Source organism: Myotis yumanensis, unplaced genomic scaffold, assembly GCF_028538775.1.
Source record: "Myotis yumanensis isolate MYYU_CA2020_CCGP unplaced genomic scaffold, mMyoYum1.0.hap1 SCAF_1, whole genome shotgun sequence".
Classification (NCBI taxonomy): domain Eukaryota; kingdom Metazoa; phylum Chordata; class Mammalia; order Chiroptera; family Vespertilionidae; genus Myotis; species Myotis yumanensis.
In genome coordinates this window covers 161,404,525-161,431,199 of record NW_027223752.1, presented here as the reverse complement: position 1 = coordinate 161,431,199, position 26,675 = coordinate 161,404,525, and the positions used below count along the sequence as shown (strand labels likewise).

At 46.7% G+C, this 26,675-nt stretch overlaps 1 protein-coding gene across 1 annotated transcript in view; it reads right to left on the bottom strand.

Moving 5' to 3' along the window:
- Positions 1–26,675, bottom strand: part of PFKP (phosphofructokinase, platelet) — a 66,555-nt gene that overhangs the window by 32,732 nt on the left and 7,148 nt on the right. Inside the window, exon 2 of the mRNA XM_070391160.1 lies at positions 21,233–21,306. Coding sequence (XP_070247261.1) covers positions 21,233–21,306 — 74 coding nt within the window. The remainder of the gene's footprint in view (positions 1–21,232; positions 21,307–26,675) is intronic.

Genomic DNA, 26,675 nt, shown 5'->3' with positions numbered 1-26,675 from the left:
CTCTGGGTTTGCGGTTCCTGGGATCCCTGGGCCATAGCGTGCACCTCCAGGCCTCACTGAGCCCTCCCCTCCTCCTGCATTGAGCTTCTGGCCCCTGGTGATCAGTGCACATCATAGCAACTAGTCGACTGGTCATTCTGGTTGTTCCACTGTTATGGTTGCTGGGCTTTTATTATAGAGGACTAGTAGCCCGGTGCACGAAATTTGTGCATATTAAAAGGGAATTAATTGCCCTAACTGGTTTGGCTCAGTGGCTAGAGCATCGGCCTGCAGACTCAAGGGTCCCAGGTTCAATTCCAGCCAAGGGTGTGTACCTTGGTTGCGGGCACATCCCCAGTGGGGAGTGTGCAGGAGGCAGCTGATCGATGTTTCTCTCTCATTGATGTTTCTAACTCTCTATCCCTCTCCCTTCCTCTCTGTAAAAAATCAATAAAATATATTTTTTTTAAAAAAAGGGAATTAATTAGAGGAGATATTTTAATATTGCTATTTGCCCTTTCTCTATAATAGAAGTGTGAGAAATGAAAGGAAATTAGTAAAATGTATATGAAAATAATATATAGATTTATTAATAAACAGTAACAAAAGGATATAACAACAGAGGCATGATATAAAAATGACAAAAACATGATATAAAAACAACAAAAACATGATATGAAAACAACAAAAACATGATATAAAAACAGTGATGCAAACAATGACTGATAAAGTGATTAAACTTATTCTAATATCTCCCTGTACACCACATTAAGAGTGAAAACACTTTCAGAGTGCTTGATTAATTTCCCTTGTGATAAAGTATTTAGAACTTTAACTGTAACGTCACATGCTCTTCAAACTCAAGAGAAAGCAACATATAACTGACCATGTGCGAAAACGGGTTTAGGTAGGAATATGTCTACTTTGTCTAGGGTTTGTCGTTGTGATTTATTAAAAGTCATCATAAATACTGGCATCACGGGAAATGGTCATCGAATCAATTTAAATGGGAGGCCAGTGTCAGATGGGGACAAATTAATTCTTGGAATCAGAACAACCTCTCCCTCTGCAGATCCTGTTAATACTTCAGCTTCGATAATGTTAGGTCATAATCTTTTGATAACAAATCTGGTACCATTACAAAGACCCCATTTACTATTGAGATTTCTCAATAGCATGATGATTGCACCCACTTTCTATTTGAATTTATGACACGGCATTCCCGAAGGAGTAATACTATTAAGAAATTCAATGGGAAAATTTTTCTTTTCAGCATCATCTGTGGAATCAATGGAATCATCACTCAAATATGTGTGAAAATCTCTATCGAGTATATCCAAATTTTCTTTTTTTTAAAAAAATATATTTTATTGATTTTTTACAGAGAGAAAGGGAGAGAGATAGAGAGTTAGAAACATCAATGAGAGAGAAACATCGATCAGCTGCCTCCTGCACACTCCCCACTGGAGATGTGCCCGCAACCAAGGTACATGCCCTTGACCCGGGACCCTTCAGTCTGCAGGCCGACGCTCTATCCACTGAGCCAAACTGGTTATGGCCCAAATTTTCTTCATTTAATTTTTGAACATGCTCATTTTTTGGACAAAGAATTGCACGTTTAAATATATTTTTAATATTATCTATAGCAGTGGTTCTCAACCTTGGCTGCACATTAGAATCACCTGGGAATCTTTTTAAAATCCGGATTCCTGGGCCTCACCCTCCGGAAATTGTTTGTTATGGGGTGGGGCCACAACATTAGTAACAATGAAGTAGAATTTCCGGAGGATGAGACCCAGAAATCAGGATTTTAAAAAGATTCCCAGGTGATTCTAATGTGCAGCCAAGGTTGAGAGCCACTGATCTATAGATATAGTATTTCCAAAGGTAGCTTCAATAATAGATCCATTACAAATCATTTCACTTCCACGCTCTGCTCCGAGGTTGGGTTCCTGCCTGAAACCTTGCCCTGAGGGCAGGTTCCTGCCTGAAACTTCACCCTTCAGGAAACAGCTGGGGGAGGGCGTAGCCGTTTCCAAGACGACCCCTGCAGGACTGACTTCCTTCTGGTTGGTCATGCTTCTGGCTGTGATGTTACACCCAGGGTTTTTATATAAGTAGATAATTATTAATGTATATTATAACTATGCATTATGACATATTATTAGATAACTATTGGCCGGGTACATGAAATTCGTGCACTTGGGGGGGGCACCCCCAGCCTGGCCTGTGCCCTCTCACAGTGCTGGAGCCCCATGATCGATTGCCCCAAAGAGGTAGGCCCCACATACCCATCCAGGGCTCCTCAATGGATAGCCCTAAAGAGGTAGGCCAGAGCTGGGGGTCCCGCATCTGCAGAGCATGCAGGGCCATGGGAACCCTGGCGGAAGCTGCGCAGAGCAGCCGCCGGGACCCACCTCCTCCATGCAAGGCGGCAGGGACTCTCTGCCAGGACCTGCCTCCGTGGCGCAAGGTGGCGGGGACCCTCTGCTGGGCCCTGCCTCCTCTGCGCACACAGCCATCATGTGATGGCGTGAGGGCCTCATGGCATCAGGGTGTGACAACCACCTAGGCTATTATTAGTATAGATGATATATTATATCCTATATAACATAAATATATTTTAATATGTAAATACACATGTGCACAGTCTAGTGTTTGAGTCACATATGAGACAAACAGGAGAGGGAAACCCAACATGAGATGACACAGAACTAAGAGAAGTGGAGAGCAGATTTGCCTTAGAGCAGTGGTTCTCAACCTGTGGGTCGCCACCCCTTTGGGGGTTGAACGACCCTTTCACAGGGGTCGCCTAAGACCATCGGAAAACACATATATAATTTCATATTGTTTTTTTTATTAATCACTATGCTTTAATTATGTTCAATTTGTAACAATGAAATTGGGGGTCACCACAACATGAGAAACTGTATTAAAGGGTCGCAGCATTAGGAAGGTTGAGAACCACTACCTTAGAGTGTCTCTGCAGGTTGTGGTCACTGAGGCCCTGGCCCCTGGCCTCTGCTTGCCCTGCTGTCCTCAGCCTCCAGGACAGCTGGTTCAGGTGGCCACAACCTCCCTCTGTCTGCATGGGGAAGCCATGTAATTTATTCCAAGCACACCTCAGTCACTTTAAGGACCCCTTCCATCTCTCTGTTCCCATCTCCCTGCTGTGTAAGCCTCACAGCGTGCAGTTTTAGCCTATTCCATTTAAAGTATGGAGCCAGTGTGGCTGTCACTGAGGACAGCGGGGTGATAAGCAAGAGAGTGACTGGATCCAGGCTCCCTCCGGGAGGGGAACACTTATCAAAGCCACTATTTAATCTGCTCCCTGGTGTGTGAGCGACCTCAGGGACAGAGGCTGCACCAGGCCCACAGCACCCCCGGCTCCAGGATCATAGGCAAAACCAAGCTCCCTCCTCCTCCTGAGTTATCCCCAAGGATCTTATTTCACAGGATATTAACAATAGATAGCAGATGAATATATCGATACATAGATGGATAGATAAGTAGGTAGGTAGATAGGTAGATAATAGATGGTTGATAGATGAATGATGAATAGATGATGGACAGATAGCCAGGTGACAGATAGATGATGGATGAATAGATAATAAACAGATGACAGGTGGTGATCTATATATCTACACTAATAAAAGAGAAACATGGTAATTAGCGTACAACCGCTACCCTTCCCATTGGCTAATCAGCATATCCTTATGCAAATTAACTGTCAGCCAAGATGGCGGCCAGCAGCCATGCACTGAAGCCAGCAGCGAGGCTTGCTTGCTCCAGTGACTGCGGACTCCAACATTCCCCGCCTCACTTGCCGGCCTCTCAGCTGCAACTCTAAGCAACTATGTACTATGTTGCAAATAAGAAGCTAAACAAAACCCCAGAAACCGGCTTTCATTCAGCCAGGTTCAGCCAGCCGGACCGCAACATTGTATCAATGTTTTCAGCAGTGAGGCCTCAGAGCTAAAGCTGGCCCAGAATAAAAAAAAAAAAAAGAAAAAAAGGAGCGGTTGGGAGCTTTAGTCACCTGCCAACCAGAAAACGGCCCTCAGCCCCTCAGCCAGCCTGGCTAGGCACCCCAGTGGGGACCCCCACCCTGATCCAGGACACCCTTCAGGGCAAACCAGCCGGCCCCCACCCATGCATCAGGCCTCTATTCTATATAGTAAAAGGGTAATATATGCCTCCCGGCACCGGGATCAGCATGACAGGGGGCAGCGCCCAAACCCCCTGATCGCCCTGCGGCTCTGTGTGTGACAGGGGAAGGCGCCCCAACCCCCTGATCAGCCCTGCTCTGTGTGTGACAGGGTGCGGTGCCCCAAGCACCACCCCTCCCACGGGCCCTGCTCTGTGTGTGACAGGGTGCGGCACCCCAACCCCCTGATCGGCCCTGCTCTGTGTGTGACAGGGTGTGGCACCCCAACCCCCCCCCCCCCACGGGTCCTGCTCTGTGTGTGACGGGGGAGAGCCATAACCTCCCCATTGGCCCTGCCCTGAGCGTGACAGGGTGCAGCGCCCCAACCTCCTGATCCGCCCTGCTCTGTGTGTGACAGGGGGCGGTGCCCCAACTCCCCTATCGGTCCTGCTCTGTGAGTGACAGGGGGGAGATCCTCAACCCCCTGATCGGCCCTGCTCTGTGCGTGACAGGGGGGAGCTCCCTAATCCCCTGATCGACCCTGCTCTGTGTGTGACAGGGTACGGAGCCCCAACCCCCCTGATGGGCCCTGCTCTGTGAGTGACAGGAGGCAGCGCCCCAACCCCCTGATCGGCCCTGCTCTGTGAGTGACAGGGAGCAGTACCCCAACCCCCTGATTGGCCCTGCTCTGTGCGTGACAGGGGGTGGTGCCGCAACCTCCCCATCGACCCTGCCTTGAGTGTGACAGGGGGCAGTGCCCCAACCCCCCAATCGGCCCTACCCTAAGCGTGACTGAGGTTGGCATCGCAACCTCCCGATCCGCCCTGCTCTGTGCATGACAGGGGGCGGCGCCCCAACTCCCGAATCGGCCCTGCTCTGAGCCTGACCAGAGGCTGAATCTAGGGATTGGGTGTGCCCTGTGCCACCCGCGAGCAGGCCTAAGCCAGCAGGTCGTTATCTCCTGAGGGGTCCCAGACTGCGAGAGGGCACAGGCCGGGCTGAGGGACCCCCCTCCCTCACCACCCCCCCCAGTGCACAAATTTTTGTGCACCGGGCCTCTAGTATATACTATAAAAGCCTAAGCAACTGTCCAACTGCTTGACCGTCCAACCGGTAGCTATGATGCGCACTGACCACCAGGGGGCAGACGCTCCAACTGCTAACTATGATGTGCACTGACCACCAGGGGGCAGACGCTCGACACAGGAGCTGCTGAGCTGCAGTGACTTGGCAGCTGCAGTTCTTGGGTGACACACTCGGAACCAGAGAGGAGGGGGCCCTATTCCGGGGTGCATCACCCAAGAACCACCCTCTCACAATCCAGCACCCCTCGGGGGATGTCAAAGAGCCAGTTTTGGCCCGATCCCCACAGGCCAGGCCAAGGGACCCCACCGGTGCACAAATCCATGCACCAGGCCTCTAGTAGGTAGATAATAGGTGAGATAGATGAGAAAGAGAGAAAGGGAGATTAGTCTTAGGGTTGCCATTTGACTTGTTTCTGGCACCCCTGCACTCCCAAACACAGTGCCTGTCACTGAGACACTGCACAGCATGCCACTCTGAGGCTGGAGACCATTAGGGAGAGTCTGCCCTTGGGGGCAGTGCTGAGATCTGGTCTCAGTGCTATGAAGCTCCAGAGGCAGGGAGGTGCATGTGAGCAGGCCTGTGGCCCAGGGCCAAGTTTCAGATGCTCAGCCCTGTGCTGAAACAAGCCCTACAGAGAGAGATGATGTTTTATCGTCCAAACCTGCAGGGAAAAAAAGCACTACCATTAGTTAGGCCAGAACAGCAGGCCTCAACCAGACCGTCCTGGGCAGAGCAGGAAGGGAAAACCAACTGACTGCACTGATCACAGGCTCTGACAGGGAAGAGAGTGGAGACCTCCCAGCCCACACCAATGGCCGCGGCAGCAGTTTCTGTGTGTTCATGCATTAGGTAACTAAACAGGTAAGGCAAGGGAGCCGTCCGGCTGCAGCATCGCCTACAGGGAAGACACAGATGTCGCTGATGGATTCATCTTCCAGATTATTCCTACAATACCCCGTCAGACACCACATAGGATCTGACCCTTTAGTAGGTGCCCTAATGCCTCAGAACGGAAATCCTGACTCAATCAAAACATTTAGAGATCCTTTGTTTCCAGAGTTGGAACATGGAAAGCAGTTTCACAAACCATAACATGTATTTTGGAAAGTAAAATTTTCTCCAGACATAAGTGATTATTTCGTGTGGCAGAGACACATATGGTAAAGCAAGCGATGCAGAAGAATTAGGAGGATTTCATGATGATTGCATTCCCAGCTCCCGCCTTCCTGTACACATGGGCCAAGTTGTAGGGAATGACTCATTCTTCAAGTGGCAGAGAATTAAACTCACATAACATTTGAAAAACAGCCACCAACCTTGGTTTGGGGCAGCCTTTTAGGAGGAAGCTGTTATTAAGTGAGGAAGACTGATTTTACACAAATGTGCCACCCTTTACACGCCCAGGTTAAGTCTCTCCTAGTGACCTCCTCAAGAGGCTGACTACTGGCTCCAATACTGCCAGAGCCTAAGGCATTTTCTAAAATTCTCCTGTGGAAGAACTGCCTTCAGAGCCAGTTCTATGACTCACATAAGAAAAACAAAACCATAAAAATGTTAAAGCCATGCTTAGATATTGAGCTAAAGTAACACTACTTTTCTTGTTGGTCCTCATTCACAGGATGAACCCAAGAGCCCCTTAGCCAGATGTAACACAGAATGGTTTACGTGGACTCATTTGACCACACTGTGTTCAATTTGACTTGTTTGTAGACATCTGTCAAATCCATTCTAAAACAGTAAGAGCTAGTCCATCTGTGGGTGGCATCTATATAATAAAAACCCAATGGTCGTGATGCCATAACGACCAAAGACCGGCTGCGTGCACATCGAGGCACGTGCCGGTGGGCGGGGCTGAGTTGGGCTTCTAGTTAGTTCTCTTATAAGAGATCTGTGTGTGTTTTTCAAATTGAAGACCCAAGGGAAACTGCAGCCTTGTGCTATGCACAGTAGGCTTTTTCTTTCAGGATGCGTCTGTTCTAGGTGTCCACATCTTGTCACCTCTGTGGTGCTTTCTACATATTGGATTCCCTGCGTCCTTCAGGCAACAACTCACTGTTTAAATGGCAAACACTCCAACCACCACAAGTATTTTCTAGATATTGTCCTCACCAGCACTCAGAGACTTCTCCAGGGGTTTTGCTGCTTCCAAGGAAACACATATTTTTGTTTCCTCTAAGGGTAAGGTTTCCCTGGTTTATTCCTTAGTAAATTGCAGCATTTCACTTACAGAACTTGAGAGCAAGCAGTTGGAGGGGTGGGCTCTGAACCATTCTCAAGTGGCAGATGCAGTAAATGCCACTGCGCACAACGAGGTGTGCCTGAAAACGAGGTGGCCAAGGTTCTCCAGGTCAATGATTTCCAAGTTTAGGGATTATGAGTTCACTTTGCCACAGGAAACTCATGTGCAGAATCTCCGATCATGCATTTTCTCTCCCCCCATCCAGAGCCTGCGGACCCCATCAGGTTCTAAGGCACGAACGCTCTGGTCCAGCGAACTACGCTCATTGATTTCATGACTTCAGGGAAAATGCCTGTGTAGCCTTTGGATTTGTCCTTGGCAAGATTAATCAACTCAAAAATCTTCAAACATGTCAGAACACCACGGGTCATTGTAAGTCTGATCCCTGGGCTTGTGGAATCCCGGGAATAAACCGACACGACTTATTGATCCTCCCAGCATTCCTGGATTTCTTGAAGCTACAGCTAACATGCACAATTCCAAGCAAGTCACAAACTGAAAGCCACAGCAGGACGGAGCCAGTCCCCAGTCTCTAGAGCAGAGAGAGCTTGTCACCTCACAGTCAAGCATTTAATCAGCCCATGGTGATAGCAGCGGGGTAGGTGGGCCAAGGTGGGGGGTAGGGGGGGAGGGGCATGGAGATGACCACGCTGAGATTTGAACACTAAATGTTGGCAGTCACTCGATATAGTCTGAAGTCAAGAGCACCGTGCTGATGGCGTGAGGACCACGTCACAGGCCCCACAGGAAGCATCTAGCTGGGAGCTAGCACTGTCCTCGTTATTGCTCATTGTTCCTCAGCACCAGCCAAGGTTCCCGTGGAAAGGGAGGTAGTGCAGGGACCGAGGTCACCTGCCTTTCATGCATTAGCTTAAGAAACTCAACCAACCTTGGAATGCACCTGCATGGCAGGGGACGGGAGGAGTTTAGCATGAACATCCGCCCATCAGCTACCAGAGAGACAGTGAACTGGACAGTGGAGCATCTCTGTGACTATTTTTAGACAGACATTTCGTGGGTGAGTAGCTTTCCCTTTAAGGAAGTTAAAATGCAGAAACAGTTATGTGTAAGCCCTCCAGGAGAGGAGACGTGCGATTCTGGTCACCTCCCTTGGTTGGCCTTCAGAGAACCATTGGGAGAGGTGGTGGTGACAGGAGGGGTGAGAAAAGGACGTCAACCCTGACATTCTAACCGGTTCTTGGTCCCTTTGGGGAACATAAGCACCCATCCCTGCCCACAGGGTCCAAGGCACAGGTGGAACCAGATCTCCAACCCCCATGGGGAGGGGTGGCCGACAGGTCTCCCTGCGCTGCCCTCCTAGGAAAAGGTGGAGGATTTTCGTGTTGCTGTTGTTTTGTTTGGACACAACATAACATTTCTCACTTTAAAAACTGGGACTGAAGCCCTGGCCAGTGTGGCTAGGTTGGTTGGAGCATCATCCCGTACACTGAAAGGTCGTGGGTTTGGTTCTCGGTCAGGGCACATATCCAGATTGTGAGTGCATATGGGAGGCAGCCAATAGATATTTCTCTCTCACATGGATCTTTCTCTCTCTCCCTCTCCCTTCCTCTCTCTCTAAAATCAATAAAAACATATTCTCGGGCGAGGATTAAAAATAAAAATAAAAACTGACAGCAGGTGGCACATCATATCTGCGAAGAGAAATAATGAGCCCCATGGCGGAGAGAGGGTTTCTGTTAGGAAGGGGGAAATGATGCCAATCTAGTAACTGACAATTAAAACTTATTTATTAGTGTGTAAGTCAGGCCATCGTATCTGAGTCCCAGCTCAGAGTCCCAGCCCAGTGCAGCTTGGATTACATGTGGTTATTCAAGCTTGCAAGGAAGGGAGGGAGGAAGGGAAGGGGAGAGGGAGAGGGAAGGAGATAGGGAGGAGGGAGGGGAGAGGGAGGGGGAGAAAAAGAAAACCAGTCTGCAGAGAGCCCCAGTAAGAAAGCCACTCGCTGAGTGGGACCCTGAGCCAGCCTGGGAAAGCCAGACGGCTGGCTCCTGAGGCTGTCCCAATGCCCTTCTTCTTCAACAATGGGGAATTCTGACTCTCTCACAGGTAGAACGCCTCCTTTTTAACACCAAGAGGAGCGGCTGAGGACAGTGATGGGCACTGTTCCCAACCTCTCGTCAATTTTGGGAGGACAGGGGCAGGCGAGGCCTCTGACACTCACCAGCGCCTTCCCTGAGCGCCCAGCTGTCCAGGTATTTCAGAGGGAAGGCTTTCCCGGGAGTCACATCTGAAGAGCTGCAATGATAATGATTTCCCAAGTCTGCAGAAGCACCATTAGCCAATGGAATTCTGAACCCATGTATTACACTAAATCACAAGACAGCGCCAGCAGGTCACTTAGGGCTCCCCCGCCTTGTCTGTCTGTCCTCCCAAGCCCAGGGCAGGCCTCCCCAGTGCAGTCTTCTGCAAAGACATGTGATGTGCTTGCCCTCGCTGTTGCCAATTAGGTAAAGGCACTTACTTGCACGTTTCTAAGGGGAAAATGTCTTAGCCTCAAAGGTAAACAAAAAATTAACAACTGGCTCAGTAAGTGGAAAGATCGGCTTAACTGCACCCCACCCCACCGGTCCCTGAAGGGTGCCCAAGGGCTCGGCAGGCAGCACACGTAGTGCTGCCCCAGATTCACCGCTCGCCCAGCCAGATAGAACAAATCGGTGCCAGACCTTCAGCAGAAACACCCGTGTTTTTGGATTGATACACTTTCCACACATTTTCTGCTCAAGGAGAAAACCCCAACCCCTTCATTTCAATAATTAATGCTGATTGTTTTGGTGTGTGGGTCACTTTAAAAACTCTAGCTAGACTTAAAAACTAGGCCATAAATGGTCCTGCCCAGGTGGCTCAGTTGGTTGGAGCATTGTCCTGCACACAAAAAGGTTGCGGGTTCGATCCCTGGTCGGGGCATGTATGGGAGGCAACAGATCGATGTTTCTCTCTTTCTCTTTCTCTCTCTCTCTCTCTCTCTCTCTCTCTTCCTCTATCTAAAATCAATGAACATATCCTTGGGTAAGGGAGGATTACAAAACAACAACACAAAACAAACAAAATATTGGACTATAAATGGATAAATATGTTGGATAAGTTACTGAATGATGTTTTAAAAAATAAAACAAAACATCTAAATTTGAACCCAAATAGATCTGGACAGTGGCCCCCAGGAGGAAGAGTTGGCTCAGGAGGGACACCTGTGTGTCTATAGACATTCCTGACTGTGGGATTGGGGTTGCGGGGGGGTAGTCCTGGCTCCTCAGGGCAGAGGCAGGGATGCTCTAAGTCAGAGGTCGCCAACCAGTGGTCACAGACCACCAGTGAGGTGGTCCGTGAGGTCAAAAGGTTGGCGACCGCTGGTTTAAGGAAACCTTTGGAGCAGCAGTTGCCAACCGGTGGTCCGCCGACCACTGGTGATCCCTGAGACCCGAAAGGTTGGCGACTGCTGCGCAAGCAGCCTGTCCTTCATGACACCCACCCCCACCCTCCCATCATCCCCTACAAATGCCAATAGCGCGTGTGGTGTAGAAGGCCACCCTGTCCGTTAGCGCAGGACCCAGACGGCAGAACGTGTGGACACGGCTGCAGCTCTGAGAGGGATTTTAGAGAAGTGAATGCAGATCAGAGCCCTCATCCTCCAGATTCTGTGCCCAGAGGAAACCAACGGAGTCAAAGGCACACACATCACACCCCACCCCGCAGCCCCACACCCCCTTTGCCCAGCTTGTGCTCAATGCTTTCCAAGCGCAGGAAGGTAAATAAGATTTCCACTGGACAGATGAGGAAACAGGGCCAGAAGGTTCACTTAATTTATCCCCTGACATGACACTGGGATGTGTATGTAGGTTCATAATCACATCCCAAAACTCGTGGGGTGGCAGATGTGCCAGAACTGGAACCCTAAGCACCACAGACAGTGTAGCATGTGTGGGCTGGCGCTGTCTCGAGGGGAGTCGCCTCCTCCCATTTGAGGGACAGTCACAGGGTGGGCAAGAAAGGATTGCACGCAGCGCCACTGGGGTTTGCTGCCCAAATGACTTGGGAAAAACTGGCAGATTTAGACATATTTTAGAATAGCAGATACAGGTTCATTACATCTCTCAAGGAGAGATGATGACACCCAAACGATTTCAATTCAATGAGATAATACTGACCCCCAGTGCGAAGTCCTGTGGGTCTGAGGGGGGGACTGGGTGAGCCACCAGGGAGGGCGGACACTGAAACCCCTTCCGCTCACTAGAATTTCTCTCTCTCTAAGAGTGGGGGGAGGGGTGTCATGAGAAGCATTGCATCACCTCTAGACAGGCGATTCCAGTGCAAGTGCTTCTATCTGCAAGCTGTGCCCTTTCCCCTCCATATCCAAGGACGTCAAAGGCCTGATCACTCCTAGGGCCAAGTCACACTCGCTGCAATCAGTGGGACGCCCTGGGACGCCCTCCATCAAAGGTGCCAATTACCAATAAAACAGTTAGTATGAAAATTAGAACCATGGCAACTTCCCAATGGAGTAACTGTAGAATGTCCTGGATTTCCCTAGCGGAGGTGGGTCTGTTCAGACTCAGGCCTCCTCACTGCCCCCTGCTGGAAGGGGCAGGAAGCAGAGGACACCTCCTGCAGAGAGGACTTGAAGAATGCGGCCCCCACAAGTCATAGGAGGAAGATCCCTTTACCTATGAGGGAAGTGGACCCTGCAGCCCTCCTGTCCTAGTTGAGAATGGAGAGAACAAACTGCTTTTCTATGTCACGACTCCTCCAAAGGAGCTCAAAGGCTTGTAGACATGGGCACCCCAGATGATGTGTTCCATCTCAATGCCTTTATTTTGAAATGTGGGAGTCTGGTAGATACGGGTCAGGAAACATCTAAATATCGCCAGAACACAAACAGACAACCACAAGCCAGAGTACCAATAAAAAACAAACAGATTTCCAGTCAAGGTGGCAGGGTAGGTAAATGCTGCGCTCACCTCCTCCCACGACCATATCAAAATACAACCAAATTATAGAAAAACCATCATTGATAACCTCCTAAAGTCTAGCTACCAGAAGGCCTCTAACTAAGGATTTAAAAAAGCCATGTCGAGACTGGTAGGAGGGGTGGAGATTCGGAACAGGCTGGTCTCACACCCACGTATGATTAAGAATCGGAGGGATATCTCAGCTGCAGAGGTGGCCCCTGAGGAGTGAGGGGACCCAGCCCCAGGGTTCCAGTGCTGGGAAGAGAGGTCCCATTACTTCTGGCTGTGAAAACCATTTGAGATTGTGGCTGAGTGGGACAGAGAGCTGCTGGAGTCCCAAACATTCCTCTTAAAGGGCCAGAGCACAGATTCACTGGCTCACATATTCACCCGCTCTGAGCTCCAGCACGGTAGCAGATCCAAGAACACCAGATACATACAGGAAGAACTGAATTCACTAGCTTCGGGATGAGGGCTGGAGGAGCAGGGGTTGAGGCAGCTCTCTCCGGTGTTGTTGAGTCCTCCTGCCATTCAGCTGCAGGTGGGCACAAAATCTGAGCTCTTCAGTAACCTAGCTAACACCATTAGCCCCACCCTGGTGACACCCTGAGGCCGCACCCCACCCACCTTGCACACTCACCAAAACCTCTTTCAGTGGCCTTTCCACAAAAGCAACCTTCCTGGACTCAGACCATGGACTTTCCTAAAATCTCTTAAAGGTCCACAAACCCCAACCAAGCAGTGGCTGGTCGAGGGGGGCCCTTGTACCTCTTGCTAAGCAGCTCTAAGCCCAGCACAAGAGGCAACCAGTCTAAACAAGCCTGGCATAAGCTGTGGCCAGTGTTGGCCTGGAATAAAGCTTCAGCTAAGAGGCCACAAGCACAATTGGTGGCTGGCCTCAACTCATATCACGAGGTCCACCAAAGAGTCTCAATCGTAGCACTACTGTCAGTTGGCCTTGGTTGACCGCATAGCAACTCCCAAATATCTCCAAGCCCAGCACAAGTGACAACCAAACGCAGATGACTTTGTAGTTCCTAACCGAGAGCCCCAAGCCAGGTACAAGTGGTGGCTGACCTTAACCTGCACTGGAGCCTCTCTTAAGAAGCTCCAGGACTAACACACCTGGTAGCCAGCTTCAGACCACATCAGAGCACCACCCAACCAGCTCCACAAATGACACACACAAGGGTTGGACTTGGCTAGCACAGAGAGCCCTGATAAAGTGACTCCCACTCCGTGGTGTCAGGCCCTGCACAACAACTCATCCACTGTAGTCATGGGCAGCCCTAATAGCCAGTCTGCCTGAAGTCAATGCCACACAGACATGCCCATAGCAATCAAGGCTCAACTACACACAAAACCCACACAAGGGCCACCCTGGAGCACATGGCTCAGGTGATCAGACAGATTGCACCATTGAGCCCCACAGAACACCTACTAAATAAGGGCACTCTGCTAAGACAGGGAGATGTAGCAGTTCTACCTAATACAAAGAAACAAACACAGGGACTCAGCCAAAATAAGGAGACAAAGAAACATCCCCCAAATGAAAGAACAGGACACAACTCCAGAAAAAAACTAAATGAAATTGAGGAAAGCAATCTACCAGTTATAGTTTAACATAGTTATAAGGATACTCAATGAACTTAGCAGTAGATAAGCCCAGTGAGAATTTACATAAAGAAGCCAAAAATGAAGAATACAATACTGAAATGAATCTACAGCACATTAGATGAAACAGAGGACTAAATCAGAGGTCTGGAAGACAAGGTAGCGGAAAACACCCAATCAGAACAAAGAGAACAAAAAATTTTTTAAGTAATGAAAGTTTATGGGACCTCTGGAACAACAGCAAGCATCTATAATAATAAAAGCCTAATATGCTAATTAGACCAGACAGTCGAATGACCTTCTGGACATCATTCCAGACATCCTTCTGGACAAAGCTGCAGTGGCAGGGGCCGAGGCAGAGGCAGTTAAGGGCAATCAGGCAGGAATCCAGAGTGGTTAGGGGCGATCAGACAGGCAGGCAAGCAGTTAGGGGCATCAGGTAGGCAGAGGGGTTAGGAGTGATGAGGCAGGCAGGCAAGTGGTTAGGGGAGATCAGGCAGGCAGGCAGGTGGTTAGGGGCAATCAGGCAGGCAGGCAGGTGAGCAGTTAGGATCCAGGGGTCCTGAATTGCGAGAGGGATGTTCTGGATTGCGAAAGGGTGCAGGCTGGGCTGAGGGGACCCCCGCATGCACAAATTTCATGCACTGGGCCTCTAGTTAAACTATAAGACACTGAAGAAGAAAACTGAAGAAGATACAAATAAATGGAGGCAAATGCTGTACTCATTGATAAGAATTAAGATTGTTAAAATGTCCATATTACCCAAAGCAGTCCACAGATTCAAAACACCAATGGCATTATTCACAGAACTGGAAGAAATAATCCTAAAATTTATATGGAACCACAAAATACCCTGAATGGCCAGAGCAATCTTGAGAAAGAAAAACACAGTTGGACATGTCATACTACCTGATAGCAAACTATACATGGTTATAATCATTGAAATAGCATGGTACTCACCAACAAAATGAAGAGAGAGCCCACTGTATGGGAGAACATATTTGGCAATGATACATCTGATAAAGGGTTAATATCCAAAATATATAAGGAACCCATACAACTTAACAAAAGGAAGACAAACAATCCATAAAAAATGGGCAAAGGACCTAAATAGACACTTCTCCAAAGAGGATATACAGATAGCCAAGAGACATATGAAAAAAAAAATACTCAACGTCACTTATGATCAAAGAGATGCAAATTAGGATGACAATGAGGTATCACCTCACACCTGTCAGAGTGGCTATCATCAACAAATCAAGGAATGACAAGTGCTGGCGAAGATATGGAGAAAAGGGAACCCTACTACACTGCTGGTGGGAATGCAGACTGGTGCAGCCACTGTGGAAGACAGTATGGAGTTTCCTCAAAAAATTAAATATAAAACTGCCATTTGACCCAGTGATCCCACTTCTAGCAATATATCCTAAGAAACCTGAATCACCAAACAGAAAGAATGTATGCAACCCTATGTTCATAGCAGCACAATTTATAACAGTTAAGATCTGGAAACAGCCCAAACGCACATCAGTAGAAGAATGGATAAAAAAGCTGTAGTACATTTATACCATGGAATACTATGTAGCAGTAAAAAAGAAGAATCTCTTACCCTTTGAGAAAGCATGATGGGACCTGGCGAGTACCATGCTAAGTGAAATAAGCCAGAGAAAGACAAGCATCATATGATCACAGTCTTATGTGGAATCTAAGTAACAAAATTAACTGATGAACAGAGTGGATCCAGAGACATGGAAGCATGGAAAGAGTGTGGAATCTCAGAGGGAAGGTTGGGGAGGGTAGGTGGCTGGGGGATAATCAATCAAAGACCTTGTATGCATATATGGATAACCAATGGACACAGACCATAGGGTGCTGAAGGCCTAGAGCAGGGGGATAGGCTGGAGAGGGCCAATGGGGGAAAAATGGGGACATATGTAATACTTTCAGCAATAAAGAATTATATAAAAAAAACAATGTAAAGAAAAAAAAAGAAAGAAAACAGCATGGTACTGGCATAAAAACAGACATGTAGCTCAAAGGAGCAGAATAGAGAGCCCAGAAATAAACCCACACCTATGTGGTCAATTAATCATGACAAAGAAGGCAAGTCTACACAATGAGGTAAAGACAGTCTCTTCAATAAATGATGTTGGGCCCTAGCTGGTTTGACTCAGTGGTCAGAGTATCAGGTTCAATTCTGGTCAAGGTCACATACCCCAGTTGCAGGCTCTATCCTCACCCCAGTGGGGTCACATGCAGGAGGCAACCAATTGATGTGTCTCTCTCACATCCATGCTTCTCTCTCTCTCTGTTTCTTCCCCTCCCTTCCACTCTCTCTAAAAATATCAATAGAAAAATATCCTCAGATGAGGATTAACAACCAACAACAACAAAGTGATGTTGGGAAAATTAGACAAATACATGCAAAAAATAAAACAGGCTTCTTTCTTACACTATTATAGTCATGTTTATTGTTATAAAATCAAAATGTATTAACTTAAATGTAAGACCCAAAACCATAAAACTCCTAGACAAAAATGTCCTAGATGAAAACAAAGGCAGTAAACTCTTTGACATTGCTCTTAGCAATATTTTTTGCACATGTCTCCCAAGGCAAAGAAAACAAAAGAAAAAAATAAATGGGATCACAAAATTTTTGCAGAGCAAAGGAAATCATCAACAAAATGAAAAGATAACCTACTAAATGGAAGAAGATATTCACCAGTGATACATCAGTTAAGGGGCTAATATTAAAAATATATAAGGAATTCATACAATGTAACACCCAAAACACAAACAATCCAATTAGGAAATGGGCAGAAGACTTGAATAGATACTTCTTCAAAGAGGACATACAGATGACCAATAACCATGAAAAGATGCTCAACATCACTAATCATCAGAAAAATGCAAATGAAAACTATAATGACATACTACCTAACACCTTCAGAATGGCTATCTATAATAAAAGAAGTGTCATATACTAATTAGACCAGATGTCTTTCTGGATGAAGCTGGGGCTGCGAGGGAAGCCCGGGTCCCAGGTGCCTGTCAGTGGCCAGATGGAAGCTGTGTTCCAGGTGCCTGCCAGCTGCCAGAGGGAAGCCAAGGTCCTGGGTGCCAGAAGGAAGCCAGTGCCGGCAGCTGGGGGAAGGAAGGCCTACTCTAGCATGAATTTCGTGCATTGGACCTCTAGTCACTAATAAACCAGTAAGTGCTGATGAGGATTGGAAGAGAAGGGAACCCTTGTGCACTATTGGGAATGTAAATTGGTGCAATCACTATGGAAAACAGTATGGAGGTTCCTCAAAAAGTTAAATATAGAACTACCGTATGACCCAACAATTCCACTTCTGGGTACTTAGATGAAGAAACCCAAAACACTAACCCAAAAAGATATATGCACCCCTATGTTCAGTTGTAGCATTATTTACAATAGCCAAGATATAGAAGGAACCTAAGTGCCTATTGATAGAGAAATGGATAAGAAAGATGTGGTACAGGGGGGAAAAATGATGGTGGAAGGAAATTGAGTTGGGATGGGGAACACAAGATATACTACACAGATGATGTATTATAGAATTGCCCATCTGGATTGTAACCAGTCACCCCAAAATTCAATAAAAAATAAAATTAAAAAGATGTGGTATCTATGCATATAAAAGCCTAAGCAATCGTTATGACTGAATGGCCAGAACAACCAGAACGACCAGTTGCTATGATGTGCACTGACCAGCAGGGGGCAGGCGCTCAATAGAGCTGCGGCCTGGTGGCCAGTGAGCTCCCACAGCAGGAGCGCTACTCAGTCAGAAGCCAGCTCACTGTTGGTGAGTGCAGCTGCGGCAGCAGGAGCCTCTCGCACCTCTGCGGCAGCACTACCAAGCAGCAGTGGTAGGCACAGTGGGGCCAGGATGAGTGGCAGCGGCGCAGTGCCTGGCCCCAGCTAGGGCTCCTCCCCGGCTGCCTGCTGCTTCGGCACTGCTATATCCCTCAGGGGATGTCGGATTGCAGGTTTCGCCTAAAACTGTCAGTCTGACATCCCCCAAGGGATCCCAGATTGCAAGAGGGTACAGGCCAGGCTGAGGAATCCCATGCACAAATCTGTAATATATACAATGAATATTACTCAACCATAAAAAAGACTGTAATCTTGTCATTTATGACAACATGGATGAACCTAGAGGGTATTATGCTGAGTGAAATAAGTCAGACAGAGAAAGACAAATACCATATGATTTGACTTATATGTGGAATCTAAAAATCAAAATAAATGAACAAGCTAAAAAAAAACAAACTCATAGATACAGAGAACATTTTGATTGTTTTGTGGGATAGGAGGAGGACTGGGAGATGGGTGAAAAAGATGAAGGAATTAAGAAGTACAAATTGCCAGTTATAAAAATGGTCACAGAGATGTCATGTACAGCACCGGGAATAATATTGTAATAACTATGTATCATGTCAGTTTGCAATAGGTTTATCAGGGTGATCATTTTCAAGTTATATAAATGTCTAACCACTGTGTCGTACACCTGAAACTAATATAATATTTTCTGTCAATTATGATTGAAAAAAATATTAAAAATAAATCACACGCAACAAAACTCTTAAAATCTGACTGTCAGGTCCAGTACTCAAACACTGGACAGGCACACAGCCATCAGCTCTAGCCCCATCAAATTACCAACATTCAAAACAACCAATACAGATTTGGCCTTTGGTTTAATGCAGGTTTCTGGACCTCAGCATTACTGACATTTAGGCAAGATAATTCCTTCTTGGGGTTGTCCTGTGCATTGTGGGATGTTGTGTAGCATCCCTGGCCTCCACCCTTCGTAACGGGACAATCAAAATGTCTCCAGCCAGACCGGTGTTGCTCAGTGGTTGATTCCTGGTCAGGGCACATGCCTAGGGTTGCAGGCTCAGTTCCTAGTAGGGGGCATGCAGGAGGCAGCCAATCAATGACTCTCATCATTAATGTTTCTATCCCTGTCTCCCTCTCCCTTCCTCTTGAAATCAATAAAAACATTAAAAAAGTCTCCAGAAATTTTTGGGGGGGTGTTTGATATGGAATTTGAGCTCTCTTCCCAGCAAACTGTCCAGGAGGATAAGTCAGTTCTTTTAAGCATAAAATAACTGAAATGACTTCCTTCCCTTCCCTGCACACACTGCAAAGTCATCATGAAGACCAAGTGCGTCCTGTGGGGAGGGATCTCCGGCTCAGCACGGCCACAGCATCACCGGGGAGGGCCACAGACACTGAAGGAGCAGCAGCCAGTGCAATCAAAGGTTTCCGGGGAAGCATGCTGTACACCACAAGTCTAAGTAAATTCGTCTTCAGCAAAGCTGAAACATTTTGTTAATTAGAACAAGAAGCTGACCTGAGGGTGCTCCGACCCCCAAGAGACTTTTAAAGCCACGTTCACATGTTAGGAATTGCCATCAGGGAGGTGTGGAGTCTTCTCTCCAGTTCAAAGGCAGAATGCAATGCCCTCTCCTCCCCAAAATGAAATAAAAGGGCAGAGGAAGCTGGGCCCATGCATGCACGCTCCTCAGCAGAAGCAGAACAGTCATCTGAGTGCAAACCCAAACATCAAAGAAAGGGGAGCCGGCAAAGTGGTGCCCGTGGCCCTGTCTCATGTGCTCATTCCACATCAGTGAACAGGAGACAGCGGCTGCCGGGCCAGGGCCTGGACGGACATCCACAAGGGCAATTTGACCCTCAACACATTCAAATGGAAAATGACAGAACAATAGTCTGGAACTGCTTTGATGGCACCCACCGTTTGAACACAACCCCGAACCCACAGAACCACAATGTAGAACAGCAAACCAAAGCGTGGGAGGAAACATCTTTGCAGCAAACGATAAATGGTTATTCAGACCAATGAGCAGAGACCATGGGAGTCACGTCACAAAAGGAGAAAATGACTTTGGTAAAGGGTCACTCCAGTGAGTCAGAGGAGGGCCACACACACAGAACCAGTGGGTTTGGTACCACTTTTGGAGGTAGCATGGGGGTGCAGAGTGGGCTGGGACAAGCTTCAGAAATTACTGGTGAGACACAATGGGACCCAGCATGAGGGCCGTGTCTTCCCATTCAGTGCCTTGGGATCACAATAATAATACACAGCATAGAAGAGCCTCACATATTAATATGGATCTTGCTATGATAGTTGAGAAATGGGCAGGGGCCCAAATAGTCCAGTGGTTGGCAAAGGAACGACCCAGTAAACAAAGGGCCAGGTAAATGTTGAGACATCAACATGATAGAATATTATATAGACATTTAAAGCAATAGTTGTGGGATGTACATGGCATATAGAGTGCAATGGTAGGTAGAAAATGTACTATATAAAATTCCTTTGCTGTAATTTTAGTAATGTACATATTTCCTCCCAGTCTCTCCCATATATAACACTGGGAAGAACCAGCATAAAACACTAGCAGTGATACTGAAGGAATTGTTATTTAAAAATATATTCTCTTCTTTCCTTTTTATAAGCTTTATTATGTTTTATAAATTTAAAATCTAAACATAAATTATCATTTTCCTAGTAATTTTTGAAATAAATCCTGTGCTCCAAACTATATTGGCACCTTCTACCCAAACACCACCCATCCCTAGATCGCCAGGACTGCTGCTGGATTTCAGAGGCCTCAGTTTGAAGAAAACAAATAAACAGTAGGAATTGGGCGTTACATTAAGGATGAAAAAATCAAAGCGGTCGTGAAGGAGGAGGTGACAATTTCATCACCAGCGTAAAAAAAATTTCATCAGTGGCCTTAAATACAAAACAAGTCATGCGATTTTATAAAAATTTATCCCAATTATCTTAATGTTTATTTGAATTCAATCCCATTTTAAGTGACTCTACATATATCACTTCTATAAGGAATTAGAGCTACAAATATGACCAGTTTGAGATCCTTAATCTTGCAAGACCAGTTGACATCAAAATGGACTTTCATGCCTTCCACCCCTTGCTCCCCAACACAAATCTCATAGAGGCACATCTGGACCAGGGAGCACATCCTCCCAGGTAAGCTCTGACCACAGCCATCAGCTCTAGACTGGGCTCCCCTGCTGGCCCTGGGTTTCAGTCAGCAGGGCCCCATCCCAGCAGGTGTGAGAGCTCCGGGGGAGTGCAAGGCACAGGTACCTGGGAGCCAGAGAAGGCACGACTGCCGTGGGACACTGACCTCATAGATGAAGTACACCTTGGCCCCCGTGTAGATCCCCATGCGCACGACAGCACGGACAGCGGCATTCATACCTGGCAAGGACAGGACAGCAGTTAGAGAAGAGACAGGCATGCCCTGGCCGCGACCACAGGGAATCGTGACCTCTCAGAAGGTTCCTGGATGAAAGATGGGCCTGACACACTGTATCCAGGATAGCATCAGGATCTTGGGAAAATGTAGGGCAGAGGGCTGGGCATGTGCAAGCTCATCCACAGGTGAACTTCCTTATGTCCTTGGAGAAGCGCCTGGCACACGTTCAATTAGAGTAGCTCTGCTCAGCCACCAGCTGCCTTGATTCCCTACAAACCTGCAGGCAACTCCTTCCTTGTGTTCAAAACAACAGAAGGAGCAGGTGTTTATTTATAGTTTGCTAAATTCAAAGAAAATAGTACTGAAAAGGACCAGGAGTCTGGGATTTGAGGAGGAGGTGAAAAATAGACAATTTCATCACCAGCGTAAAAAAAATTTCATCAGTGGCCTTAAATACAAAACAAGTCATGCCATTTTATGAAAAAAAATATTAAACCAATATTTTGTAAATAACACCTGATCAAGATAAACCTGGGACAGGAAAGAGATGCCCCGCCCCCTGCTCACACCTGTGTAGGTTTATTTATTTATTTATTTATGCTTTTTTTTAATTTAATTTTTATTTTATTGATTAAGGTATTACATATGTGTCCTTATCTCCCCATTGCCTCCCAACACCCCCACTCATGCCCTCACCCTCCTGTTGTCTGTGTCCATTGGTTAGGCTTATATGTACGCATACAAGTCCTTTGGTTGATCTCTCCCCCTTACCCCCACCCTCCCCTACCTTCCCTCTGAGGTTTGACCATCTGAAAGATGCTTTTCTGTCTCTGGATCTGTTTTTGTTCATCAGTTTATGTTGTTCATTATTTTCCATAAATGAGTGAGACCATGTGATATTTACCTTTCTCTGACTGGCTTATTTCGATTAGCATAATAATCTCCAGTTCCATCCATGCTGTTGCAAATGGTAAGGATTCCTTCTTTTTTACCGCAGCGTAGTATTCCCTTGTGTAGATGTACTACAGTTTTTTAATCCACTCATCTGCTGATGGGCACTTAGGCAGCTTCCAAATCTTAGCTATGGTGAATTGTGCTGCTATGAACATAGGAGTGCATATATCCTTTCTGATGGATGTTTCTAGTTTCTTGGGATATATTCCTAGAAGTGGGATCACTAGGTCAAATGGGAGTTTTGAGGAAACTCCATACTGTTCTCCACAGTGGCTGCACCAGTCTGCATTTCCACCAGCAGTGCACAAGGATTCAGCAATGTAGCAGGATACAAAATTAATGCCAAGAAATCGATGGCATTTCTATACACCAAAAGTGAACTTCCAGAAAGAGAGACTAAAAAAAAAATCCCATTTACCATCGCACCAAAAAAATTAAGATACCTAGGAATAAACTTAACTAAGGAGGTAAAAGACCTGCACTCTGAAAACTACAGGACACTGAAAAAAGCGATAGAGGAAGACATAAACAGATGGAAGAATATATCGTCTTCATGGGTTGGTAGAATCAACATCATCAAAATGTCCATACTTCCCAAAGCAATCTATAGATTCAATGCACTCCCCATCAAAATACCAACGGTATATTTCAAAGACCTAGAACAAGCTCTCCAAAAATTCATCTATAATAAAAAAGACCCCGAAAAGCTGCAACAATCCTGAGAAAGAAGAACAAAGTAGGTGGGATCTCAATACCAGATATCAAGCTGTATTACAAAGCCACTGTTCTCAAAACTACCTGGTACTGGCACAAGAACAGATATATAGATCAATGGAATAGAATAGAGAACCCAGAAATCGACCCAAACCACTATGCTCAATTAATATTTGACAAAGGAGGCAAGAACATACAATGGAGTCAAGATAGTCTCTTCAATAAATGGTTTTGGAAAAATTGAACAGATACATGCAAAAAAATGAAACTAGACCACCGTACACAAAAATAAACTCAAAATGGATAAAGGACTTAAACATAAGATGGGAAACCATAAAAATGCTAGAGGAATCCATAGCCAGCAAAATCTCAGACATATGCTGAAGCAATTTCTTCACCGATATAGCTCCTAGGACAATGGAAACTAAAGAGAAAATAAACAAATGGGACTACATCAAAATAAAAAGCTTCTGCACAGCGAAAGAAACCATCAACAAAACAACAAGAAGGCCCACTGCATGGGAGAACATATTTGCCAATGTTATCACCGATAAGGGTTTAATCTCCAACATTTACAGGGAACTTATACAACTTAACTAAAGGAAGATAAACAACCCAATCAAAAAGTGGGCAACAGACCTAAATAGACACTTTTCGAAAGAAGACATAAGGAAGGCCAAGAGACATATGAAAACATGCTCAAAGTCACTAATCATCCGAGAGATGCAAATCAAAACGACAATGCGGTACCATCTCACACCTGTCAGATTGGCCACCATCAACAAATCAACAAACGACAAGTGCTGGAGAGGATGCGGAGAAAAAGGAATCCTGTGTAGGTTTAGGCCCTCATCTCCCTGCTCACAGGGTCAGGTGTGCATGGAGCCTCCTCAACCCTTAGACCTGACCTGATAAACAAGCCCTCAGGGTCCCTCCCAACAGGCTCCCTGAGTCTAGGCCTGTATTCTGCTGTGGCCACTGTCACTGCTAAATTAACCACCCAACGCTACACCACACTAATGCTTTGTCTCGGGGAGATTTGCAAGGTTGATACTCCCACTACCCCCTTCCTGAGGCCCTTGTTCCCAAGGGGGCGGGGCAGGGGGAGGGAAACCTTCATAAAAGGGGGATAAAAGACAAGTTGGGGGTTTTAGAAGTGGATAGGAAACAGCAAGAGTGAAACTGTGACAAGGGGGACATGATCCAGAGGTGAGCCCGGGAGATCCCTGTGCAATAAAAGCCTGCCCAACGCTGACCTCTGTCCCACACGGTCTGAACAATCCTCACGTCAGCTCCTTGGCTTCAGTCTGCCCCTGCCTCTTGTGGTGCAGCTGTACTCACAGCAAAATGGCCTGTCACCCCTCCTCCTGCAGCGGCCCCAGGGGTTTCCCAGGCAGGGGAGGACCCTGAGCACCGACCTCTCACCAAGCTCCCAGGAGGTGAACTGCCACTGAGCAGTAGCACCCAGCCTCACAGGCTTTATTCACTTCCTAGGTCGTGTGATTTAGTAAAACCAGCGGCCTTTCCCCCAGCTGGGAGCTAGCAGCCTCCTGATTGGACCTGAGGGGCGTCCTCTGCTCAGAGCAGGAAAAACTGAGCTTAGTGCCCCAGCACCTGGGCTGATGCACAAGGCAGCCTCAGGGGCCTGGGTGCTCCTGGGGAGACAGGGAGGTTGGGCTCTGAGCAGATGAACTGATAGCCACATGAGCAAACTTAATAAACGGCGAAGCAAAGCTAGTCTATAAACCTTTGTCTTCATTTTATTTTACCTTAAAATATGACCTAATTCCCTAGGGCAGTGGTTCTCAACCTTCTGGCCCTTTAAATACATTTCCTCATGTTGTGACCCAACCATAAAATTATTTTCGTTGCTACTTCATAACTGTAATGTTGCTACTGTTATGAATCGTAATGTAAATATCTGATATGCAGGATGGTCTTAGGCGACTCCTATGAAAGGGTCGTTCGACCGCCAAAGGGGTCACGACCCACAGGTTGAGAACCGCTGCCCTAACCGCTGCCCTAGGGCAACGGCTGTGCTGTGTTAGAATCACCAAAGGGAACTTTAAGAAAAAACTGCCTTTCCAGTTTTGTTGTTTGGTGCGGGGCCCATTCGGTTACCAGCTCTCCTTTTCAACTGGGTGCACAGCTGGGACCCAAACTGCTGCAGGGGCTGGGCCCTCCAGGTGGCTGCCTTCCGAGGAACACCCTGGAGGACAAACACCGAGGAACACAGAAAAAGCCAGGGATCGACACCGGCCCCTGCACTGGTGTCTGACAGTCTGCTGCGTGAGCAGGGCCAGGTTCTGGTTTCACTGTTTTGCAGAGCACTGTCCTGGGGCTCAGCGTCATCCACTCAGAACACACAGTTCGGGGCCTTTCACTCTGCACTCAGACTGCTTTTTCAGTAACAGCTCCACACAGTCGGGTCCATTCACTCTGCTTTTGTTTTGGTTTTGGTAGCCAGACCTGGGAATTAAAACAGCTTTCACAATCATTTCCATGGGGCAGTGCAATCCTGTCACTGAGTAAGAATCTTCATATTTGGAAAGTAATGTCCTCCTCGTTTGCAAAAATTTAAACCCCAGTCCTCGGGGGATGTACAATACTGTGATGGGAACCAAAAATAAAGTTTGAAAAAAATTAGGAAGGAGTTAAGTGGGAAGTGTGTGGTAATTACTTTAGATAAAATAGAAAGAGTAGATTGTTAGATTGTTTTCTTTTTTTAATTTAAATTATTGTTGAAAATATTACATATGTCTCCTCTTCCCCCCATTGAATTCTCCCCACCCACTCCCGCCCCCCGCACATGCCCCCTACTGTCTGTGTCCATTGGTTATTCTTGACATTACCGATTAACAGCTTCTTGCTAAACCATCATGTAGGTAAGCTAGTCACTAAGTGATTTCTTCCTTGAATCAGGGAGTAGGGTGGACTCCAGGTTTCCAAATGCTTCCTAAGATTCTGTTCTGGTGAAATTTAAACTTTAAGTAATTTGTAAGAAACAAGGAATATGTTGATTCTGATAAAATAACTGGGATTCATTCTGTCATTTCCTATGTGATCTGAAGAATATGAGAAATCTCCTTTCGGATCCCATTTAGCCATGTTCCCTGCACATTTCTCAGTACTTATAATCCTTTCCCAATTCATTTTGATCTTTAATCTCTTTTTTGAAAAATAAAGTCAGGTTGCTCAGCCCTCTTACTGGTTTCTTCCTGAATTCACATGGCTTTCATCATTATACCAAAGCAAAGGTGTGGGATATGTTAGAAAACAAACTTAAAACACACCTTAACTTGAATTGCTACTAGAGTTCTCCATCACATTTCCCCCTTTAATAATTTAGTAATTGACAGGAAAACAATTCCTAAGGAGAACTGTATAACGATGTTAGCTCCCCCACGAATCAAAGTTACGAAGTTGGGAGTGTCTCTGATCATGGACGATCCAAATTGCTGGGTCTTGTGTTCAGAGTCTGCAGAAAACTTAGATAAATTCTTGGGGGGTTTTCATCCATCCATCCATCCATCCATCCATACATACATCTATCCATCCATGCACCCAAGATGCAAGGGGTGTCTTCTCTGGGCCAGGCACTGCTCTCTGTCATTGAGAAATTCAGGGGAAGCTCCTGGCCCTGGTGGGGCTGGTCCTGGCTGCTAACAATAACAGGATAAACACATGACACCGGGAGGAAGGG